The following is a 22,235-nucleotide window of genomic DNA, read 5'->3' on the forward strand; positions in this document are numbered from 1 at the left end:
TTCCCTTCGTTCCTTCTTCATCTGTTAGGTCTTTTCAGTGTAAGGCCTGTGAACTTGGGAAGCATCATCGTGTGCCATTTCCCTCTAGGACTGTTAGTCGGGCTTCACACCCTTTTGCTCTTGTTCATTCTGATGTATGGGGTCCTGCGAGGACTACCTCTTTATTTGGATTTCGATATTTTGTGGTCTTTATTGATGACTATTCACGTATGACATAGGCTTATTTAATAAAAGATCGTTCTAAAGTTTTTTCTTTGTTTTGTGATTTCTATGCAGAAGTTAGTAATCAATTCTCATGTGTTATCCAATGTCTTCGCACTGACAATGCAAAGGAATATTTCTCTTACTCAAATGGTTTTCAGGAATTCCTCTCTTCGCGAGGCATTCTTCATCAGTCCTCATGTGCTCATACCTCTCAGCAGAATGGAGTGGCTGAGAGGAAGCTTCGCTCATTGTTAGATGGGGCCCGGACACTACTCTTTCAGATGCGGGTCCCTAAGGCCTTTTGGGCTGATGCTGTACTCACAGCATGCTACCTGGCGAATAGGCTTCCCTCTTCGGTCCTTGGTGGCAACTCTCCGTTCTCGATTCTCCGTCCTACCTCTGACCCTTTCCCTCTTACACCTCGAGTTTTTGGCTGTCTCTGTTTTGTCCACTTTCTTGGGTCAGGATTAGATATGTTGGATCCTCGGGCCGAACGGTGTATCTTTCTAGGTTACTCTCGGACCCAAAAGGGTTATCGTTGCTACAGCCCTCACCTGCGACGATCCTTTGTCTCGGCGGATGTTACATTCTTTGAGACTCAGTCATTTTTTAGTCCGTCCATCTCGTTGGATCCCTCCCCCTCTACACTTCGGGAGGATTCCTCGCATATTCCTGTTCTTCCTCTTCTGGTTCTTCCTGATCCCATCCCTGTTTCTACACCTCCGGTGTCCAGTTCCTCCCCTACAGTTGATTCTACTGTTATGCCGACGTTAGCGCCTTGTGCAGCCTCTCTACCTCCACCATTGAAGCAGTATCAGCGTCGGACCAAATCTGTTGCTCATTCAGCCTCGCCCGAGCCATCATCATCTCAGCCGGAGATCCCCACTTCTGAGGTACATTCTGACTCTCCCATTGCCTCTCGCACTCGGTCTCGCAGTACTCCTCATCCCATTTCCTCTTTTGTGTCTTATGACTTTCTCACCCCTGTATTTCGTAGTTTTGTTTCGTCTTTGTCCTCTATTTCTCTACCTAAGACTCTACAGGAGGCACTTGATCATCAAGGCTGGCGGGCGGCTATGGATCTTGAGATGCAGGCCCTTCAGGCCAATCAGACATGGGATTTGGTCCCTCTACCATATGGTGCTCGCCCCGTTGGTTGTCGCTGGGTTTATGCAGTCAAGCACCTTCCTGATGGCACAGTTGAGCGCCTTAAGGCTCGACTTGTTGCCAAAGGGTACACGCAGACATATGGGATTGATTATGGCGAGACTTTTTCACCAGTTGCGAAAATTCCTTCTGTCCGTGTCCTGCTATCCCTTGCTGTGAATCATGGCTGGCATCTTCATCAGTTGGATGTAAAGAATGCCTTTCTTCACGGTGATTTGGAGGAAGAGGTCTATATGGAGCAACCTCCTGGATATGTTGCTCAGGGGGAGAGATCTTCTCTTGTTTGCTGTTTGAGGAAATCCATTTATGGTCTCAAACAATCTCCGAGAGCCTGGTTTGGGAAGTTCAGTGCTACACTTATTCGCTTTGGCATGAAGCAATGCGCAGTTGATCACTCTGTCTTCAGTTTTCAGTCTCAGGCTGGTTGTGTTCTTTTGATAGTATATGTCGATGATATCATTATCACTGGTAGCGATACAGGTGGCATTCAGAGGCTCAAATCCTTCCTTTAGACAGAGTTCTCTACTAAGGATTTGGGTCGTCTTCGGTATTTCCTAGACATTGAGGTTGCCTATTCGACTAGGGGTATCTACTTCTCACAGAGGAAGTATGTTCTGGATCTTCTTGATGAGACAGGTTGTTTGGGAGTCAAGCCTGCCTCAACTCCTATGGACAAGAATATGAAATTACTCCCTGAGGAGGGAGTCCTGTTAGAAGATCCAGGGCGATACAGACGGTTAGTTGGTAAGCTCATTTATCTTACTGTTACACGTCTAGATATTACCTTTGTAGTTAGTGCTGTTAGCCAGCATATGAGCTCACCTCGCACTTCACACTGGGCTGTTGTATTCCAGATATTGAGATATCTGAAGAGTTCGCCAGGTAAAGGGTTGTCATTTCAGAGGCATGAGCACCAGAGAATTGAATGATACATTGATGCAGACTGGGCAGGATCTCCGGCTGATAGACGGTCTACTAGAGGATATTGCACCTTTATTGGAGGTAATCTTGTTTCATGGAGAAGTAAGAAACAAGATGTTGTGTCTAAATCCAGTGCCGAGGCAGAATATAGAGCTATGTCTCATACTAGTGGGGAACTCATGTGTCTACGTTTCTTACTTTCAGAGATTGGATTTCCTCCTTCTTCTTCTTCTCCAGCTCAGTTATACTGTGACAACAAATCCGCCATTTACATTGCCACGAATCCAGTCTTCCATGAGAGGACCAAACATATTGAAGTGGATTGTCATTTCATTAGAGATTTGATTCAGCGAGGCTACATATCTCCCGTGTTTTACCAGATCTACAGATCAATTAGTAGATATGTTCACGAAGCCTTTAAGTAGAGCTAAGTTAGTTGATAATTGTAACATGCTAGGAATGTTAGATATCTACATTCCAGCTTGAGGGGGAGTGCTAACAGGTCTTTAGGTCTTTATTGTAATGCCCAAGGGTATACTTGTCTTTGTACTTCACTCTTTATTATTTATATTACATGAGTGAGGGGGAGAACCCTAACTCAATCCTATGTTGCGCTTTTCCTCGTCGGCCCCGCTGACAAGGTTTTTTAGTTGTTGCACTTTCCGGCCCAGCTGAGCAGAAAGTGCAACTTTCCATGATAAAGCAAGCCAAAATCCGACAATGTTGATATTGGCACCCACTTTAGCTAATCGTTTTGATACTGGCACCCACTTTAACTAATCGTTCTGATAACAGCACCCATTTTCACTCCAGTTCACTTTTCTTGATTTTTTTACAACCAAATGCTCCCACCCTCACTCGACATCACTTCCACTCTAGTTCACTTCACTTTCCCATGGTAGGAAAACAATTAGATGGAGCCTTAGTGACTGCCTCTGGGCACTTGAAATCTCACAAAACTTGAAGATCTCGATTTGACTTCGAGCCTTTATTATTCTCATCTTAGTAATTGGAGATGATTGGTTTGTGTTAAAGTATAAAAGGTTAAATAACGCCTTCTCCAACAGCTTAAGCTTTTGGAGTAATTGGTAGTTTCACATGGTATCAGAGCAAATGCTGGGTTCAAACCTCCTTTCATAGTAAAATCCACATGCAATGGCCAAACCCAAAAGAGGGGCCACATGTGCCACGTGTAGACCAACCCTAAAAAGAAGGGCCACATGTGTGTGTGTGTGTGCGTGGGTGGGTGGGGGGGGGGGGTTGTTTTTAAGTATAAAAGATTAAATAACGTCTTCTCGAACAACTTAAGCTTTTGGAGTAATTGGTAGTTTCACACTTTGCAAGCTTGAAATTGTGGTTTTACAGTCTCCAATTGAAGGGGAGTATGTGTTGGTATCCATGTCATATAGATTCTTCTGAATGTGTGAAGTACCCGTGTTGGACAAATGTCAGATTCCAATACTTTAGGACTCGCAGTGATAATTCTTACATCTCTTTTATCTGCTTTTTTTTTTTCTTCTGAATACTGCCACAACTTTACAATTGCCGCATGTGTTAAGTTTTATCCATCCTAATTGTAAGTTTTTTGAATGGAAATAAAACATTATATTTACTTAACCTATTATAAGTTTCGATATATTACTTCTTATTGCCATACAATTATGTAAAAAATTAAAAGTTGAGAATTGATTAAGATATTTTGGTAAATCTGAGAATTTTTCTTTTTGAGGTTTCTCGAATCCGATACTTGATACCTGTGTTGGATTCCGACAGTCGTACTCATACTAATGAAAAGAGGTTGGAATCATGCTTGCTCATTCCAAGGTCATTTTTCATGATATATTCTTTATTTGTCTGCATGTATTTGTGTTAAATAGGTTTTATATAAGCTACGTATCCCTTCTAAGTTGAATGAAGAGAAGTTGAGTCTCACTCTCACCCAAATCTATTTTAGAACACTTGTCCCATACTGCCATTATTCGATCACAACATTAACAAGCCTTTAAGTGGTTAATTGAACATGAACCATCAAGTTTTTCACCATCTTCCACTGAATATGCGTTACCTTGTTTCTTGAGTTAGGAACTATGATACACAGATACAGATATAGACATGGACATGAGGACGGATATACGACTCAGCATTTTCCTAAATATATGACATAGATACGGATACGGGCTTTGTTCTAAAAGACGGCCGCCCAGGCCACCTAGGTGCCGCTTAGGCGTTGGGCGCAGAAAAAACGTACCGCCCAGGCCCTGTGCGTTATTAGGCGGCCGCCCAGGCCCTGGGCGTTTTTGACTTTTTGTTATTATTTAATGTTTAGTGCTTATGCATAAAATGGTTTGGATTGTTATGTATTCAAGTATTTGTATTTTATATAAAAAAATGCAAGATATTATGAAAATATATTAATATCTAAAAATAAATAAAAAACGCCTCAAAACGCTTAGGCGCAGCCTGGGCGCTGGGAGGTCAGTCAGCCGCCCAGCTCAGCCCAGCACTTTTTAGAACATTGGATACGGGTTTCCCATGCCATGAGATAAAGACACAAGACATCTATAAGGATACATCATAAAAATTAACTGGATATAGCTTTAGATATTACTCGATGTTACTGTTAACTTACCAACTTCTTCAAAAGCTTAAGCTGTTGGAGAAAGGCGTTATTTATCTTTTATACTGTAACACTCCCCCGCACGTGTGACCCACTTGGCAAACACGGGGCACATGTGCTCCCACTTTGGGCCTACCATTGCATGTGGATTTTCGCTATCCGGGAGGTTTGAACTCGAGACCTTTGGCTCTGATACCATGTTAACTTACCAACTTCTCCAAAAGCTTAAGCTGTTGGAGAAAGGCGTTGTTTATATTTTGTACTTTAACAGTTACAATTGCAAAGATAAGGTACTAAGGAGCAAAATACATGATAGTTAATTTGAATAGAGAGGCATATGTTTGAAACAAGGCAATTATTCGACCAACTGAAGGATCCATAACGTTTCTGAGTACTGTGTCGCATTGACATGATTATTCTATGTACCAATTCATTATTTTTATGAAGTTGACATCCTTGCTCGGAGCCTCTCTATAGCAAGCCTAATTGCCAACAGAATCATCTTAGGAAATCGTAAAGTTATCAACTTTGCATTACTTCTAATTCTTTTTTGATTGTGTATTTTGCAATATAAAAATTAGAATAGATGTTTTTATTTTTGAATATTGAATCTTTTCATGCATAATTATTTTATATGTTATTTATGTATGTAATGTTCTTGTTGATTTTTCTGATCAAGTATGTCTGCAGTAATTCTTATTTCCAAAGTAACAATATTTATTTTGTATTCTTATTGTTGAAAAAGTTCCATGTCTAATTTCCTCTTCTACTTGCTTTCCCTTCTTTCTCTACAGGTGAAAGTGATATTGCTACTACAGTCATTAATGAAAGTGAATCCGAAGGAGAGGAAGCAAGAAATTTCTTGGAAGATGTTCGTGTTACATTCCCTCAGGTTTGCAACATCCTTGATTGATGCCTTTTTTTTTTTGAATGGCTCCTTGATTGACGCTTTCTAACAAATGATTCTGCTAAGTTCTATTTGAGTTTCAAAGCACACTGCTTCACCCAACTTTGGGCCATGTGCCAATATTTTTTGGAGTCCACAAGTGTGTGGATTGGTACAAACCCTTTTAAATTTGAAAAGATGTGGTTTTGAGGTTGTATATTAAAGATCTTTCAGAAGAGTGGAGGGGTGCGGCGTACAAAGTCACTGGAGGGATGAGAATGCTTCAAATTTATGTGAAAACACAAGAGTCTAAAAGGTTCAGTTTCAATGGAATAGAGATCAGTCTAGGAGGATTGACTCAAAAAGGAAAACAACCTACTCAACCTGAGATGCCCTAGGAGATAAAGGGATGAGGTGGGTGCCTATTGGTATTGGTAGAAGGGATAAAAAGAGAGGGTATGAGGGAGCTCAAAGATGGAAAGATAGTAGTTGGAGGAGAAAGAAACAAGGGTAAAGATGGTTGGAAGAGGCCGACAAAATACTAATTTTTATCATATAGCTAATTCTATGGGGTTTGCATTAAGAGAATATTCTAAAGGTGGTTGGAGTTGGAAGATTGAGATGGAATAGTGGAATCATTTGCTAAATTCTATAATGATCTTTATGAAAATGAGTTTGAGATTCAAGCATATAAATTGCATGTGATTCTCGTGCATCCCCATATTTTTGCTCCTTGATCCACTTGGGTGTCTGGATTTTTAATATTCAGGGGACGAATCGTATCCATTATGTGTGGTGTTTTTTTTTTAAGTTTGTGTCATTACGGGTTTCTTTGAACATTGGCCTTATTTATTCATTTAAATGAAATTTTCACTTGTTAAAGAGAAGGATTTTTAGGGTTTTTTTTTTAGAACGGCTGTCCAAATAAGAGCACAAGAATCTTGATCTTGCTGCCCATTCATAAATAAGAAATATCGGTGTGGATTAATGATTACAGGCCTATTAGCCTAGTCATGGGCTTATAGCTAATGAGTCTGCCTTGAGTTTGAAAGGCATGCTAGGAGTTATTATTTCCTTATTAGGGGGTCTTTAAGGGAGAAAATTTTTTAAATGGAATGTTGATAGCATACAATTGCAGATGAATGTTGGAACCGTAGTTACCTGAAACTACCTAGTTGGATGATAAGCTCACTTCGGAAGACACGTTCTTCTCGCTTCTCAAGTTCAAGGGAAGTGTGCTTTCCACACACTCCCTATGTGTTTCCTCTTAATTAAGATTATTCTTCATAGGTAGGTGATTATTTTTTCCTAAAAGAGTATTGTCTCCTTTTGATGATGACTAAGGACCGCATTTTAAAAAAAATGTGTATTCAAAACTTAAAAACTCATCTTACGTTCAAATGAAACTTATGTGGATCTTTTATCTAAAACTAAACATTAAATCTACATTGATAAAATCGGTGAATCTATAAATCTCTAAAACTTTTGTAATTCTAATCCGTCGTGAAGTCTTCTTTACCATTTGTAATCCTTACCTACATGAACCCTTCTTCCCTAACCTACTATAACACTACTCTTTATATACACTTGTTCACTTTCATTGAGGCTTATTACATGGTTCATGTTAACTTTCAATGATTCCGATATGTTTCCTCCTTATTTTCTTCGGAGCTTTTCGTTTCCTTCATTTTCTCTTTTCTAAACATCTCTCTTCCTGCTTCTGCTTCTCACATCACTTCTCACACTCGCTTCCCACTCTGGAAACTGTGGTTCGAACTCCAAGGGGGTGGGGATGTAAGGTGGACATGGAGAAAGCATTTGATAACATTGGGCTAGCATCCCGTACAATGTGTGCTTAAACTAATTGGCTTTGGAAAAATATATACAGAAGTTGGATGACAACATGTGCTCTCTCTTTGTGACCCTTTTCATGATAGTTGTGAGGCACTAACTAGAATCTTTAGTGAGAGTAGAAAGGAGGTGGTCTAATTAAGGGCTTTAAGGTGGGGAACACGAATAGTGTATGTGGCATCTTCAACTTGTAAATGACACCATCTTTTGAGTTGTTTGAATGGAGTGACCATGAATTTTAGAGGGTTTTTGATAAGGGGTCTTAGTGTAAGGGTTTAATCTATTGAAGAGCATTGTGGTGGGAATTGTGATGGTAGAGGGAAAGATGGATGAAGTTGCCAACATTTTGGGGTATAAAAAAGAGGCACTCATGATAATACCTCTTTTTTTTGGTAGGCAAGTTGGGTTAGGCGGACCTCTGCCAGATCTTTTTATAAAAGAAAGACATAAAATTATATCCTCGATTAATTTTTTTCATTATAGTCACTGAGCATAAGAAGATCTAGACCAAGGGGAATGTAAGACAAAGATTACGACGTGATTCTCTCCGGAGGAAGAGAGAGGAGTGAAGGGTAATTATCATTTGTTTAATGGCAACTAACACCCATTAGGTCAGCTTTTATCTAATCCTCCAATCTATTTTATGTTGCGCATGAAATTATTCAGTGTAGTGAGATATGATGGAGAGATTACGATGTGATTCTCTCTAGGAAGAGAGGGGAATTAAGCCATTTTTATGGACGCGTTTCTAAACCAAATACCATTTGTTAAGGGATATAAATAAAGGAAATCTGAGGAGTGGAAGTGTTGTTTTTCTTGATAAATATCTATCACAATTTTGTGAAGAGGAGGAGGTTATTTGCAGAAGGTTGCTAGTAGCTACGTATTGGTCTGAGGAAATGAAGTGGGATAGTTAGGTGGTAGCTTTGAATGATGTCTTGGCACATTTAATATGGAAGGTGTTTGATGAGTTCAAGCTAAATAGGTATTAGGTATAGGGTAGGAGTGTAGATAGGGTTATTTTATACGAGGACTTGCTGTTGGGAGATGAAGTGTTATGTTGAGTTTCATTAGACCTTTATAGGATTGTCAGGTAAAATTTTGGGGGGACTAGATTTGAGATTCAAGCATATAAATTGGATAAAAGTAGAAAACACTAAATGTAGTGATGAAAGATCACAAATAAAGAGCAAGGGCTTTGAATTCTTCAACTGTCAAAACATAACAATAGTGCATCTAGAAAACCCTCAAAGCATAATATTTATAATATGGGATTTGCTAGCATCCATTGCAGAAGGCATTTCGCGGATGGCCCGTTGCATGTCAGAGCAGCCACATGGGTTCTTTTTTCATCAGATTTTGTCTTCATTCACGAGGTGGCTGCGGCATGCAACAGGCCATCCGCGAAATGCCTACTGCGTTGGACGCTAGCAAATCCCTTATAATATATACTAAACGTGAATCTTTCCTTTCATTCATTTTTTCCCATGGAAAATATTTATTCGAAAACTTTTTTCCATGGAACATTTTTATTGGAAAATTTTTATTCGAAATTTTTTTTCCATGGAACATTTTTATCCGAAAACTTGTGTCCTTTTGATGATGACTAAGGACCGCATTCAAGGAAAATTGTAAACCCACTAGAAATTATGAAATCTTTACAAAAACATTGAAATAGCAATTGTAGGACTCAAAGGCCTCTTCGAAACAAGATGTAAGTCACTTAAAACTGATACTTAGGCACAGTGTATTTGTTGGGTGTTGTTTGTTTATTTATTTTGAGGAGGGGGGGGGGGGGGGGGGCAACTTTGAAACATGTCTTTAAGTTATTTCTTCTGGAAGGTAGGTTGTCTAGACTTACCTAATTATGGATTTGCATCGTCGGACTGTCAGTTAGAGGGAAGTGTTCGCAAGAGTGCTATGCTAGAGGATAAGGTGGTGTCTTAAGTTTGGAAGGAATTTAGCTTACGCGTCGTGATCAAGGTTTTACATTTCGGTTTCGGAATGCGTTTCGGTCCTCTCCGAAACCGACCGAAACTGAAATTTCAGCCGAAATCCTATGAAATAAATTTTTTGGCTATTTTATCTCCTATTTGGAAAATATTAAATAATTATCAAAATCCAGATTTTTTGGGTGAAATCCCTTAAATTTTGGACGAAATTTCAGCATAAACGAAATTTCGGCCGAAATAAACGACGATTTTGAGTATTATCAATTTCCATTTCGTTCTCGACCGAAACCCGAAATTTCGGATTTCGTTTGAAATTTAAAACCTTAGTCGTGATGAACTTATTAGATAAGTTTAAGAAGGTTTTCATTCATAGGATTGGGGTAGACATGACGGTTCAAGTGTAGGATAATGGGTTGTTCTTGGTGAAGTTGTTTCTTGGTATCATTTCTATTATTGGGGGACGCCTCATACCATGGTATGGTGTCTATTCCAGTGGTTTGGAAGGATGGAGAAGTGAATCATTTGGTGCAAGGGCACAGATTCTTTGGGTTAGTGCCTTTCACCGCCATTGAGGAAGGTGAAAGGACAGGGACAGAAATTTTCTTTTAAAAAACTATCATTGATGTCACGATATCACTAGACATCAAGGTTAGTGATATGTTGTCTTTGGGGTGGAAGGAGATTAGTCCTTTTCTTTTTTATTTATTCATGTATTTATTTGATTATTTCTATAGGTAATTTTGGGTGTTTTGATTTTCAACACCAGGCTTACATTGAAGTGGCCGAAATAGCTCTGGTTAATGGCAACAATTCCATATGACTTTGAAAGGCTACTTTCAGCTCAACTTTCGTGGTAGCTCATTGAGCAATTAGAGGCCCATAAGTATTTTAACAAGTGTTTGGAGGTTTAACAGGAGATGTAAATTAGCATTCCTAGTTCTAGTGGGCCTTCAGGATCTAATGAAGACAAAATCCAAGTTTTTATTGGAGGATTGAAGATTCTTTTGTAAGGACATGGTTGAAGAAGATTCTGTTTAACAGGAGATGTAAATTAGCATTCCTAGTTATAGTGGGCCTTCAGGATCTAATGAAGACAAAATCCAAGTATTTTTGGAGCATTTTTGGCAAACATAAGAGAAGAATTCTTGGAACTAATGAGGGGGTTGAAATTCTCTTATTCTCATTTATATGATTCTGTGGATGTTGAAGACGTTCACGGTATGTGATTTTTGGCAAACATAAGAGAAGAATTCTTATAACTGATGACGGAGTTGAAATTCTCTTATTCTCATTTTTTACGACAAGCCAACCAGATAAGAACACCCCTGCTAACACACTGCTCAATCTTCTATATGTATTTAACAAACTCAGCCCCTGTTGTAACTAATTTTCCTTTCTTCGTTAAAGTTTCTTATTTATGAGGAAAAAGGAAAGGAAACATATAATAAGATATCTTGTTATTCAGAGATTCATTGTGCATTCTTGAACTTTCATTATTTCTATGATATTTCATTTTTCATTCCTTTTTGCTATGATTTAGCCGACACTTTGAATTTATTGCTGACACACGTGTCCTGCCGTGTCCGACACGACACGCGTGTCCACCCGTGTCGACACTCCTTTGGACACTTTTAAATGTAATGCTACAAGTGTTAGACTTAATTTGGGCGTGTGGACATGTTTTTGTGCTGTGTCAAGTGTGATATTAGTTTTTATTATTGCATATTGTGTTTACCACTTTTATTATTAACTCTTATTTTATTATAAACTCTTTTTTAGCTCTTCTTAACTAATATTTGTTGTTGCATCATATATATACTTTCTATTTTAGCCGCGTCCCTGTTTCTAAATTTTGGGGGTTTGCTGTGGTCCGACACTCTGTGTCCGTGTCGACATGCGACACTCATGTCCGCGTCCACAAATCATAGCTTTTTTGCATATTATTCCCGATTTGCATTGAAGTACAGCATAAGTGAATATTGCCACCGAGGTTTTAAATTTCGGTTTCAATTTCGGCTGAAATTCGGGGGAAAATGAAATTTCATTACTGTGCCAAAATTTCAGGAAAAAAAGTAAATTTCTGAAAATAAAATTATATTTTCCTGAAATCTCCGCCGAAATTACAGAAATTTCCGTCGGCCGAAATTTGGGATTCTGGCCGAAATTTCGGTTTGATGTGATTTCAGTTTCAGTCCCAACCGAAATCCAAAATTTTGACCGTTTGCCTGAAATTTACAACCATGATTGTCACATTGATTCACTTTTTGTAAATGATGTTGAGATACTCCATTTTATCCCAATGGAACATTTGCATTTTGTAGGTTCTGCGCGTTGTGAAGACAAGGCAAGTTACATATTCAATACTTAAACATCTGAGTGGTTATGTGCAAAATCTTGAGAAGTCGGGATTGTTGGAAAACAAGGAGATGCTTCAGCTTCATGATGGTGTTCAGGTAGATTGGGCTGTTCTTATCTTGCTTATTTCTATTAGAGCAATGATAGAATGAAGGGCGGCCTTGCAAAAACCAGCTACAGGGGCACCCCCATTGGTCAATTTCCCCAAAAGTCAAAGCCATTCCACTTTTTATGGCGCTATCTACTTTTTGCACCGCCATCATAAACGCACTTTTGCTGAAATTGACCAATGAGGGCGCCCTTGAAGTTGGCTTTTGCAAGGCCACCCTTCATTCTATCATTCCTCTTTTTATTAAGATTTCTATTCTTGATATTATGCTACTTTGGTACCATATATATATATATATATATATATTTTTTTTTTTTTTTTTTGTGATTTTCCTGACAGACTGACCTGAAGAAACTTCTAAGGAATCCTCCTTTAGTAAAGATGCCAAAAGTAAGTGATGTATTAAGCATTCATCCTTTGCTGGGAGCACTTCCTTCTATTGCTCGTGAGCCTCTTGCAGCTTCTACAAAGGAAACGATGAAGCTACGAGGTGTGACATTGTATACAGAGGGTACAAAACCAAATGGTATATGGCTTATTTCAAATGGAGTAGTTAAGGTAAATTTTAATTTGAAACACAAATGTCTAATCTGGGGACTGTGTACGTTTTTGTAAAAAATTCATGGTACATAATCACATCTTTTTTGTGCAGTGGACAAGTAAGGGAATGAAAAATAGGCACTCTTTGCATCCAACATTTTCACATGGAAGTACGCTCGGACTATATGAAGTCCTAATAGGAAAGCCTTATATTTGTGACATAATCACCGATTCTGTAGTGCACTGCTTTTTCATTGAAGCTGAAAAAGTACTTTCGGTACTTAGATCAGACCCTGCAGTTGAAGAATTCCTGTGGCTGGTATAGTTTTTATTTTATTTTATATAATGGCAGTTATACTGGTATTTTATGATTATTCTCAGTCCACTTATGCTGTTTTCTATATTCTCTTGCATATCAACTTCTAAGTGAATGAATGGAATGTATATAGGAGAATAGGTGTGGCTGAATGATCTGATCTTTGGATCTTAAACCAATTAATTCTTTTAATTATTTGCAATTCCATGATTCGAGAATAAATAATCTCAACACTAATGATTTGTTTTGTCCATGGTTTTAAATTTCGCTTTGGTCCCAATTTTGGCTTGACCGAAACCGAAATTTCGGCTGAAATCCGGTAATAGAAAAAATAGTAATATTTTATTATATCGGAAATTTCGGCCTAACACATATCACATAACAGCTAGATACAATGTTTTATGAACTTTGAGAAAGTTTACCTTACAAAAGCATTAAACTACCTAGCCTAGCAGTCTTTCAACACAAAAGTGGCCCCCATTGTCATGTTAATTTTCTAATTTTTATGATCTCTGTTTACAGGAAAGTGCTATAATCATAGCCAAACTTTTGCTTCCTCAAATATTTGAGAAAATTACAATGCAAGAATTAAGAGGCCTAATTGCTGAAAGGTCGACAATGAAGATATACATAAGGGGAGAAATTATAGAAATACGAGAACATTCAATTGGCTTCGTCTTACAAGGCTTTATAAAAACCAAAGATTCCCAAGAAGACTTTATTTCATCTCCTGCGGCATTGTTACCTTACTATGAAGATCTAAGCTTTCATAGTTTAGAAAGCTCAGGTAATTGAAACAATTTTTATGGTTTATTTAATTTGACTTTTTCATTCTTATTGTACACAGAATTTATCATCACAAAACATGATTGTGAAATTACGTTTAGGCCATATTTGGCAACCATGATTTTTTTTCCATTGAAGATTATCTTACCCAATGGTGAGGGAGGGTGGCAGAGGAAGAGATGAGAGGGATTGAGTTAGGAGAATGCAGGAAAAGGCTGAAAATTAAGGAAAAAATTCACTCAAAATACAATTTATTTTTTGCCCTCTTTTGTTGCCACTTCTCATGCTCTCCCCATCCATTCCCCTCAAGTCTCTCCTTCTCCCACCATCGTTGCACCTCCCTTACCACTTGATGAACTAGCATTTCATGGAAACAAGTTTCATAGTTGCTGTTGGATAGCTATGTATGTGTGTGTTTGTGTGTATGTTATGCCATAAGGGCATAGTTGTCTTTTGCTCTTTTCCTCTCTTAATATAAATTCTTGAGTGAAGGGAGAAGCCCTCAACTCATTCTCTTCTTCTCATCTCTTCTCTCTCAACATGGTATTAGAGCCCTAGGGTTTGTGTGCCCTAGGGACCTTCCTTGGTGACTTTCATCTCCATCTTCTTCCTCCACTCTTCCCCAGCTCCCCCTTGTTTTCCAGCCCTAAACAGCCCCTCGCCCCTCTTCCCCAGCTCCCTCCCTCCCTCGCCCCCTGTCCCCCCTCGCCCCCCCCCTCGCCCCCTGTTTTCCCCCCTCCCTCGCCCCTCTTTTCCCCCTCCCTTGTTCCCTATTTTTCCAGCCCCCTCCCTCATCCCCTGTTTTTCTCCCCCCCTCCACCTCACCAGCCCCTCCATGACAACAAACTCTCTCTCTCTCTCTCTCTCTCTCTCTCTCTCTCCCATCTTTACCATCCTATTCTTCCCTAAATCCCTAACTATCTCAACACCTCCACCCTAAATCCCTTTTTTTCTCTTCTTTCAATGACCTAAAATTTTGTTTTCCCTCTTTTTCTCTCCTATTCCGCGGCTCCGATCTATTCTCTCCTACGGCCATAGCTTTCACTCTGTGTTTCCTTATTTGATTTGTCCTACTATGGCTCTTCTCGTTCTCATTTCCCATTTCTCTTCGGGGCCGTGTCACTCCGGTGGAGTTCATTATGTGACTTCCCTTTGATCTCTTCTATTTCCTCTCCTTTTGGGCTGTCGTGAGCCTTTTCTCTTCCGATGGATCCATCGGATACTTCGGATCCCTCCCTTACTGATAGTGTGACTGATCCTCTAGGGGCTCCTTCTCCTTTGAGCTACCATCCCACAGTGTACTCTCTCTGTTGAGCAGTCCTTTCCCCAGATGTCTTCAGAGCGCCTCGACGGCTCCAATTATCTTACCTGGAGGAGGGCTGTTGAGACCTATCTTCTCGCTCGCGGCTGAGTCTCTCTCATTGAGCGTTGTTCTCCACCCTCCTCTGATCCCTCCTATGACCGGTGGCGTCAGGATGATGTGATGGTTCGCACGTTGCTATGGCAGAGCATGGCTTCTCATATTTCTCGGCCGATGATGAACTTGGCGACTGCCAAGGATATTTGGGACCATGCTGCTCCCATGTTCTCTGGGGTTGATAACCTCACTCACATTTGTGCGACCTACTCTGAGTGGATTCGTCTGGAGCGTCGCAATTCATCCCTTTCAGACCATTACAGCAGGTTTATCCCTCTATGCCAGCAGCTCAATGTGTTTATGCCCCTCACTTCAGATCTGACGATTCTTGCTCGTCAGAGGGATCAGCTTCGGGCTATACACTACTTTGAGTCTCTGGGCCCGGACTTCTTACCATTCCGCCAGCAGCTGATTGGCTCAGGGGCCATCCCCTCTCTCTTAGAGATTTACTCCCGTGCTCAGCAGTGTGCCCCGGGTGGCTCCTCCACTTTGCTTCCTTCTGAGGGTTCTGCTCTTGCTTCTTATGATATTGTGACTTCTTCCGGCCGAGACACTGGTTCTTTTGGTAGTGGCACCAGCTCCTTTGGCCGTGGTCGTGGTCGTGTGATGGGTGGTGGTCGTGGTACCGGTGGTCGTGGTCGGCCCTATTGCACTCACTGTCAAAGGGATGATCACTGTGTTGAGACTTGTTTCGTGCTCCATCTGGAGCTTCGCCACGCCCGTGCTGCCCACCTCTCTGCTGCATCCCTTACTGATGGTACCTTCCAGTCTTCTGGGTCAGGCCTTCCAGAGGACCCTTTTGAGTTTTCCAGAGCTGATTATGAGGAGCTTCAGCGTCTCTGCCTTAGCAGCCGCCCACCTTCTGCAGCCGTTGCCCAGTCAGGTAGTTTGCCCGCGTCACTTCTCACTAGCTCCAGCTCCTAGATCATTGATTCTGGGGCCTCCAATCATGTGACGGGTAATTCCCACTCTCTTTCCTCATTTCAGTCCTTCCCTTCTCAGGCTCTCTCTATCACTCTTGCAGATGGCAATAGAACCCCTATTTATGGTATGGGTTCTATTTCCCCTCATGAGGGCCTTACCCTCTCTTCTGTCTTGTGTGTTCCCACCTCTCCATTTAACTTATTATCAGTAAGTCAACTTACCAAAAAATTGAAATGCTCTGTCTCATTCTTTCCCTTATATTGAGTTTTTCAGGATCTCTTGACTGGGGCGACGATTGGAACGGGTCATGAGCTGGACGGCCTCTACCACCTTCAGTACCACCCCTCTCCCACCATTTTGAGTAACTCTGTCGATGCCTATCAGTGGCATTGCCATCTTGGTCATCCATCTCTTCAGCGCCTTCGGCAGACTTCTATTGTCTCCTCTAGCATTCGGCCATTTCAGTGCGCATCATGTGAACTTGGGAAACACCATCGTGTGTCGTTCCCTTCTAGGCCTGTATCTAGAGTTTTGAGACCTTTTGAGTTAGTCCATTCCGATGTATGGGGTCCCTCGAGGACCAAGTCTCTTTTTGGGTTTACATACTTTCTTGTATTTGTGGATGATTTTAGTCGGATGACATGGGTTTATTTACTTAAACATCGTTCTGAAGTTTTTCATTCTTTTCGCACCTTCTATACTGAAATTACTACTCAATATGATTCTCCTCCTAAGTGTTTACGCACAGATAATGCCTGGGAATATTTTTCCTCTTCGAGTGGTTTTGAGGAGTTCTTAGCGAGTCGTGGTATTCTTCATCAGTCTTCGTGTGCATACACCTCTTTGCAAAATGGTGTTGCTGAGAGGAAGTTGCGATCTCTTCTTGACATGGCACGTACTCTACTCTTTCAGATGCATGTTCCTAAAACATATTGGAGTGATGCTATTCTTACTTCATGTTTTCTTGCTAACCGTCTTCCCTCATCAGTGTTAGCTACTCGCTCTCCCTTCTCGGTTCTTCACCCTCATGGTGACCATTTCTCTCTTACTCCTCGTGTGTTTGGATGTGTGTGCTTTGTCGAGTCCTGGTGTGGACAAACTCGACCCCCGAGCTAAGCGGTGTGTTTTTCTGGGATACTCTCGTACCCAGAAAGGCTATCAGTGTTATAGTCCTCGTCTTCGTCGGTGCTTTGTCTCTGCTGACGTCACCTTCTTTGAGTCGGTTCCTTATTTTCCTAGTCCTACCTCTCCTCCTCCAGTGTCTCTGGACCCGCTTCCTCTTCCGCTTCCGGTTCTTCCTGATCGACTTCTTCCTACCCCTACCCCGGCGCCCTCTCCGTCAGTTTCACTGCCGGCTCCTCCTCACCCCTCTGGCCCTATGCAGGTCTATCAGCGTCGTGCCCGCCCTAGCTCACCTCCAGTTCCACCTGTGCCCCTTTCGTCCCAGCCAGAGACTCTGCCGTCCCTTTCTCAGGTATTACCTTCTCCTTCTGCCCCTCACTTAGACTCTCCCATTGCATCTCGTACGCGCTCTCGTACTACGGCTCATCCTATATCTTCTTATGTATCTTATGATCATTTTTCCCCTACTTGTCGCAGCTTTGTGTCTTCCTTGTCCTCTGTCTCCTTGCCTAGGTTCTTACAGGAAGCTCTTACCCACCCTGGGTGGCGTGCTGCTATGGATGCTGAGATGAGCGCCCTTCAGTCGAATCACACTTGGGATCTTGTTCCTTCTCTTTCTGGCGTCCATCCTATTGGATGCTGCTGGGTTTATGCCATCAAGTACCTTCCCGATGGCTCTGTTGAGCGCCTTAAGGCGCGGTTGGTCGTTAAAGGATACACTCAGACGTATGGGATTGATTATACCGAGACCTTCTCCCATGTTGCCAAAATTCCCTCGGTTCGTGTCCTTATATCTTTGGCTGTCAATCATGGATGGCATCTTCATCAGCTTGATGTCAAGAATGCCTTCCTCCATGGTGAATTAGTTGAGGAGGTGTATATGGAGCAACCTCCAGGGTATGTTGCTCAGGGGGAGTTCACTTCCTCTGTTTGTCGTCTTCGCAAGTCATTATATGGCCTCAAACAATCTCCTCGTGCATGGTTTGGCAAGTTCAGTGATTCTCTCATAAGCTATGGTATGAAACAATGTGAGGTAGACCACTCTGTGTTTAGCCTCAAGTCTGATGCTGGATATGTCATTCTCATAGTCTATGTAGATGACATTATCATTACAGGGAGTGACTCTTGTGGCATTCAACGATTGAAGACGTTCCTTCAGACACAGTTCTCTACAAAGGATCTTGGTCGTCTTCGATACTTCTTAGGGATTGAGGTATCCTATTCAGGTACAAATGTTTCCCTATCTCAACGGAAATATGTGTTGGATCTTTTGGATGAGACTAGATCCTTTGGGATCAAACCTGCTAGTACCCCCATGGAACCAAATACTAAACTTCTCCCAAAAGAGGGGGACTTATTAGAGGATCCTGGCCGATATAGGAGACTTGTTGGAAAGCTCATATATCTCACTGTCACTCGTCCTGATATCTCCTATGCTGCGGGAATAGTTAGCCAATTTATGAGTGAGCCTCGCACTTCTCACTGGGTTGCTGTGGTGCATCTTCTTCGCTACTTGAAAAGTACCCCAAGCAAAGGGTTACTTTTCAAGAAACATAGTCACATGAGATTAGAGGCCTTTTGTGATGCTGATTGGGCTGGATCTCCAGCTGACAGACGATCCACTACTGGATATTGCACATATGTTGGGGGAAATCTTGTGTCTTGGCGCAGCAAGAAGCAAAATGTTGTGTCCCAGTCAAGTGCAGAAGCCGAGTACAGGGCCATGGCTCACACTTGTAGTTAGCTCATTTGGCTCCGTTCTCTTCTATCTGAGATTGGGTTTCCTCCATCTTCTGCAGAGTTGTATTGTGATAACAAGGTGGCTATCTATATTGCAAACAATCCAGTGTTTCATGAGCGTACCAAACATATTGAGGTAGACTGCCACTTTATTAGACACAGGATCCAGCAGGGTGTGTTGCGTACTACATTCACTCGATCTGCCGATCAGTTGGCCGACACCTTCACCAAACCATTGAGCAAAGCTAAGTTTATTGATAGTTGTAACAAGTTGGGAATGTGTAATATATACATTCCAGCTTGAGGGAGAGTGTTGGATAGCTATGTATGTGTGTGTTTGTGTGTATGTTATGTCATAAGGGCATAGTTGTCTTTTGCTCTTTTCTTCTCTTAATATAAATTCTTGAGTGAAGGGAGAAGCCCTCAACTCATTCTCTTCTTCTCATCTCTTCTCTCTCAACAGTTGCCAAACATGGCCTTAAATATATTCACATGATATATTCTTTTCTAGAGCATTTCAACTACAGTATAGCAATTCAAAATAGGCTTTGGAACTTTTATCACCTTATTTCATATTTTCGCAATTTTTATATCGATAACACTGACCATAACACAAGGATGGAGTAGTTGGCCATTCTACTTCTTTTCAACATGTGAGGAGATCGGCAAACAGAGAAGCCGATAGGCAAGCTAGAGAAGGGGTATCTAAGGCGAGCTTAGAGTTATTTGACTTTCGCCCTCCCTGAAGGCTATTTTATGTTGCTTGTACTTGTGAGAGACTCGTATTTTCCCTTGAGTATTGATCTCCTTGGTCACGGGATTTCCCATTTTTCTCGTTTAAAATTTCATGCCATTCAAAAGTTACACACACACACACAAAAAAGAGTAGAAAATAAAGTTATTGGAAACCTGAGACTCGTTCATCTTCCACTATGAGGAGAATCATTCTCCAGTAAGTAAAATGTTACCCCTGTTAATATCCAAAATTTAGTGGTTTTTTCATAGTTACTATGTTTAAAACAGGTGCCAAACCTGCAAGTTTTTGTCACCACGGAACCACATATCAGGTTGAAACAAGAGCAAGGGTCATCTTTCTTGATATTGGTTCATTCGAGGCTGGCGGGGCCCTGCCAAGAAGGTCTGCTTCATGGGTCTCACATCCCATCGATCTCCCTAGCGGCCGGAGTAGAGAGCATGAAGGTCTAATGAGCTGGCCAGAGCACGTCTACAAACCAAGACAACACCATCTGCACCCGGATGGAACTGATAATCACGCAAATGGTCTTTCCACAAGGGCAATGCAACTGAGCATCTATGGCAGCATGGTGTGTTCTCCACTTATTGAAAATATACATTTTGTTTGTTTCGTTTTCCATAGCCTTTTGATGTTATTATTTTTAGACAAAATCTCGTGTTGTTTTGATTTTTGAACCAGCAGATCAATGACACCCATGGGAATTACCATTCAAGGAATTATCTAAGTAAAGCCGCACATAGTCTTTCGTATCCAAGATTTTTATCGAGCACGACATCTGCCCGTCCACTTGTATCTGTCAAATCAGAAGGAGCTACTCTGAGAAAGAGCTTAAGAGGGGGAGGATTCACCACAATCAATTCTACTCAACCCTTACCAAGTAAAAGCAGGAAAGAAATTCATGTTGAAGATTATTCGAGCGATGAATCAGTAGGCGATGACGAACATATTGTGAGAATTGATTCCCCAAGTCGGCTTTCTTTCCGTCAGTCTTCTGGAAATTTGTGATATCCGCACGTCGAAGGATCGTGGACATTTTAATGTGGGTACTGTTTTCACTTAAGGTATCTAGCACGTTTTCCTTCATGCAATAAGACAATAGACGGTGCTGTTGGTAAATATGTTGTAATTAATATGAGCAGCATGACATGGTAATAATATTTCTCCTCGCTTTCTTCCAAGAATAATAGTAGTGGCAAGCTATGTTAGAAGTTTCTATGTTTAAACTTACTAACCTTGTTAATGGCCTTGCATTAAGGCAACCTTTGGTTTTTGTAACTAATCACACTTTGTTTGGGAAGGTTCTTGGGCTCCAAGTTAGCATTAAAAGACTTGCTAACATTGACCGAAAGGTTCCAAACAAATTTGCTATGTTGGGAAAGCTTTATGGGAGCTTTCTTGGCCTATAAATAAAGGCTCTTGGTCCCTCTTCCTCTCACCATCTAATTCCAACTCTTCCTAAAGAGAGCTCACGTCTAAGGAAAGGTTTCCCATAAACTGTGTGGTGAGGAGAAGAGAAGAACAAGGGGCGTTTCTGAGTTGACTCCGTCCTCGAAAAAGCGAAGAATGTCGTCAGATTACAAGCTTCAAAGGATCGGCTATGGCGCAAGGTATTTCTAACCCATCTTCTAAGAAACTAAAATTTTCTTTGACTTCAATGCCCAAGATCCAAAGGGATCGTTTTTGTTAATGTTATTTTAACAAGCTACCCTATTTTCTGAGTTTGCTGCTGGGCCAAAACTAATGGCATCCCTTTGCCAAACTCTTCCCTGCTCTCTTTTCCCTTGTATTACTACCAGATTTTAACTTCCAGTCATGGCATCATCTCTCTTCCAGCCTGTTTGGCTTTGAAGCTCTCCTCCAAAATAAGCATAGACACAACAGGTATGTTGGCCATTTTTAATTCAACGCCCTGTTTTACATTAATTCCTGATTTCGATTTTAGAAAACATTTAGGCTCTGTTTCTTTCGACGTAAAATGGGTGTTAAACAAATCTTACGCCATGAATTGGCCGTAAAATTTGTGTCACACCCAATTTTACGTCTAAAGAAATGGAGCTTCGATTTTTTTTCCTTTGGTTGACTAAACCAGGTTCCTCTGGATCTTGTGCAGGACCATGAACAGTCTTACTGCGCAATAGGGTTGGTTTCAGTTTGAAGTCTGAGATTCCATTGTTGCTAGACTATAATTTGATGGCTTGTGTTCTCTCTTTAAGTTGCATTCAGAGTAGCTTTGCCTGTCTCAGGTTAAGGACAATTCCTGATTTGTAAGAATAGTATGACTGGGTCACATTCAAAGGCAGTGAGTTTAAAATGATTGTATCCTTATTTTTAGGATAAATTACTTAATAAAAAGTATTTTCTTTTATCGTCTGACACAGCCAAAATAAGGATTTAATCTACCTCTCTCTCTCTAACACACACATGGTTGTCTCTTTCATGGTTTGTTGTGACCTTTGGAAACCTTTGCTTCTGGCTATGATTATTGTTCCACCCTGGGATTCATTATCTTATAGGATAACATTCTTCCAAGATAGAATGTGTATATGATCCTGATATGGATTTTACACTTTT

General features: G+C 40.9%; 2 protein-coding genes across 5 annotated transcripts in view; both read left to right on the forward strand.

Annotated features, from left to right (window-relative positions):
- Positions 1-22,037, forward strand: part of SOS1 (sodium proton exchanger, putative (NHX7) (SOS1)) — a 61,436-nt gene extending 39,399 nt beyond the window's left edge. For 3 of the 4 annotated variants that reach the window (XR_013240846.1, XR_013240847.1, XR_013240848.1), the window contains 10 exons: positions 5,704-5,801; positions 11,920-12,051; positions 12,402-12,620; positions 12,715-12,921; positions 13,441-13,705; positions 19,931-20,232; positions 20,346-20,725; positions 20,963-21,271; positions 21,461-21,545; positions 21,775-22,037. Coding sequence is in view for 1 of the 4 variants with exons in the window: in XM_077373939.1 (XP_077230054.1) it covers positions 5,704-5,801; positions 11,920-12,051; positions 12,402-12,620; positions 12,715-12,921; positions 13,441-13,705; positions 19,931-20,232; positions 20,346-20,669 (1,547 nt within the window). In the remaining 3 variants the exon portion in view is untranslated. Of the gene's footprint in view, positions 1-5,703; positions 5,802-11,919; positions 12,052-12,401; positions 12,621-12,714; positions 12,922-13,440; positions 13,706-19,930; positions 20,233-20,345; positions 20,890-20,962; positions 21,272-21,460; positions 21,546-21,774 lie in introns of those variants that run through there. The other variant, XM_077373939.1, reaches the window with a different exon arrangement.
- On the forward strand, positions 14,567-17,066 carry LOC143863265 (uncharacterized). Its single transcript, XM_077373941.1, has 2 exons — positions 14,567-16,079; positions 16,319-17,066. Exon 1 carries the CDS (start codon positions 15,188-15,190, stop codon positions 16,043-16,045), a length of 858 nt encoding a protein of 285 aa, XP_077230056.1. The 5' UTR covers positions 14,567-15,187; the 3' UTR covers positions 16,046-16,079; positions 16,319-17,066.
- Positions 22,038-22,235: the final 198 nt, after the last annotated feature.

This window comes from Tasmannia lanceolata, unplaced genomic scaffold (assembly GCF_043159265.1).
Source record: "Tasmannia lanceolata isolate RefF3 unplaced genomic scaffold, GAP_Taslan_0.1 ptg000044l, whole genome shotgun sequence".
In the NCBI taxonomy this organism is placed as follows: domain Eukaryota; kingdom Viridiplantae; phylum Streptophyta; class Magnoliopsida; order Canellales; family Winteraceae; genus Tasmannia; species Tasmannia lanceolata.

What these genes read in the sequence shown, in the direction of transcription:
- LOC143863265 (XM_077373941.1), top strand. Translation starts at nt 15,188, where the DNA reads ATGGTTCGCACGTTGCTATGGCAGAGCATGGCTTCTCATATTTCTCGG.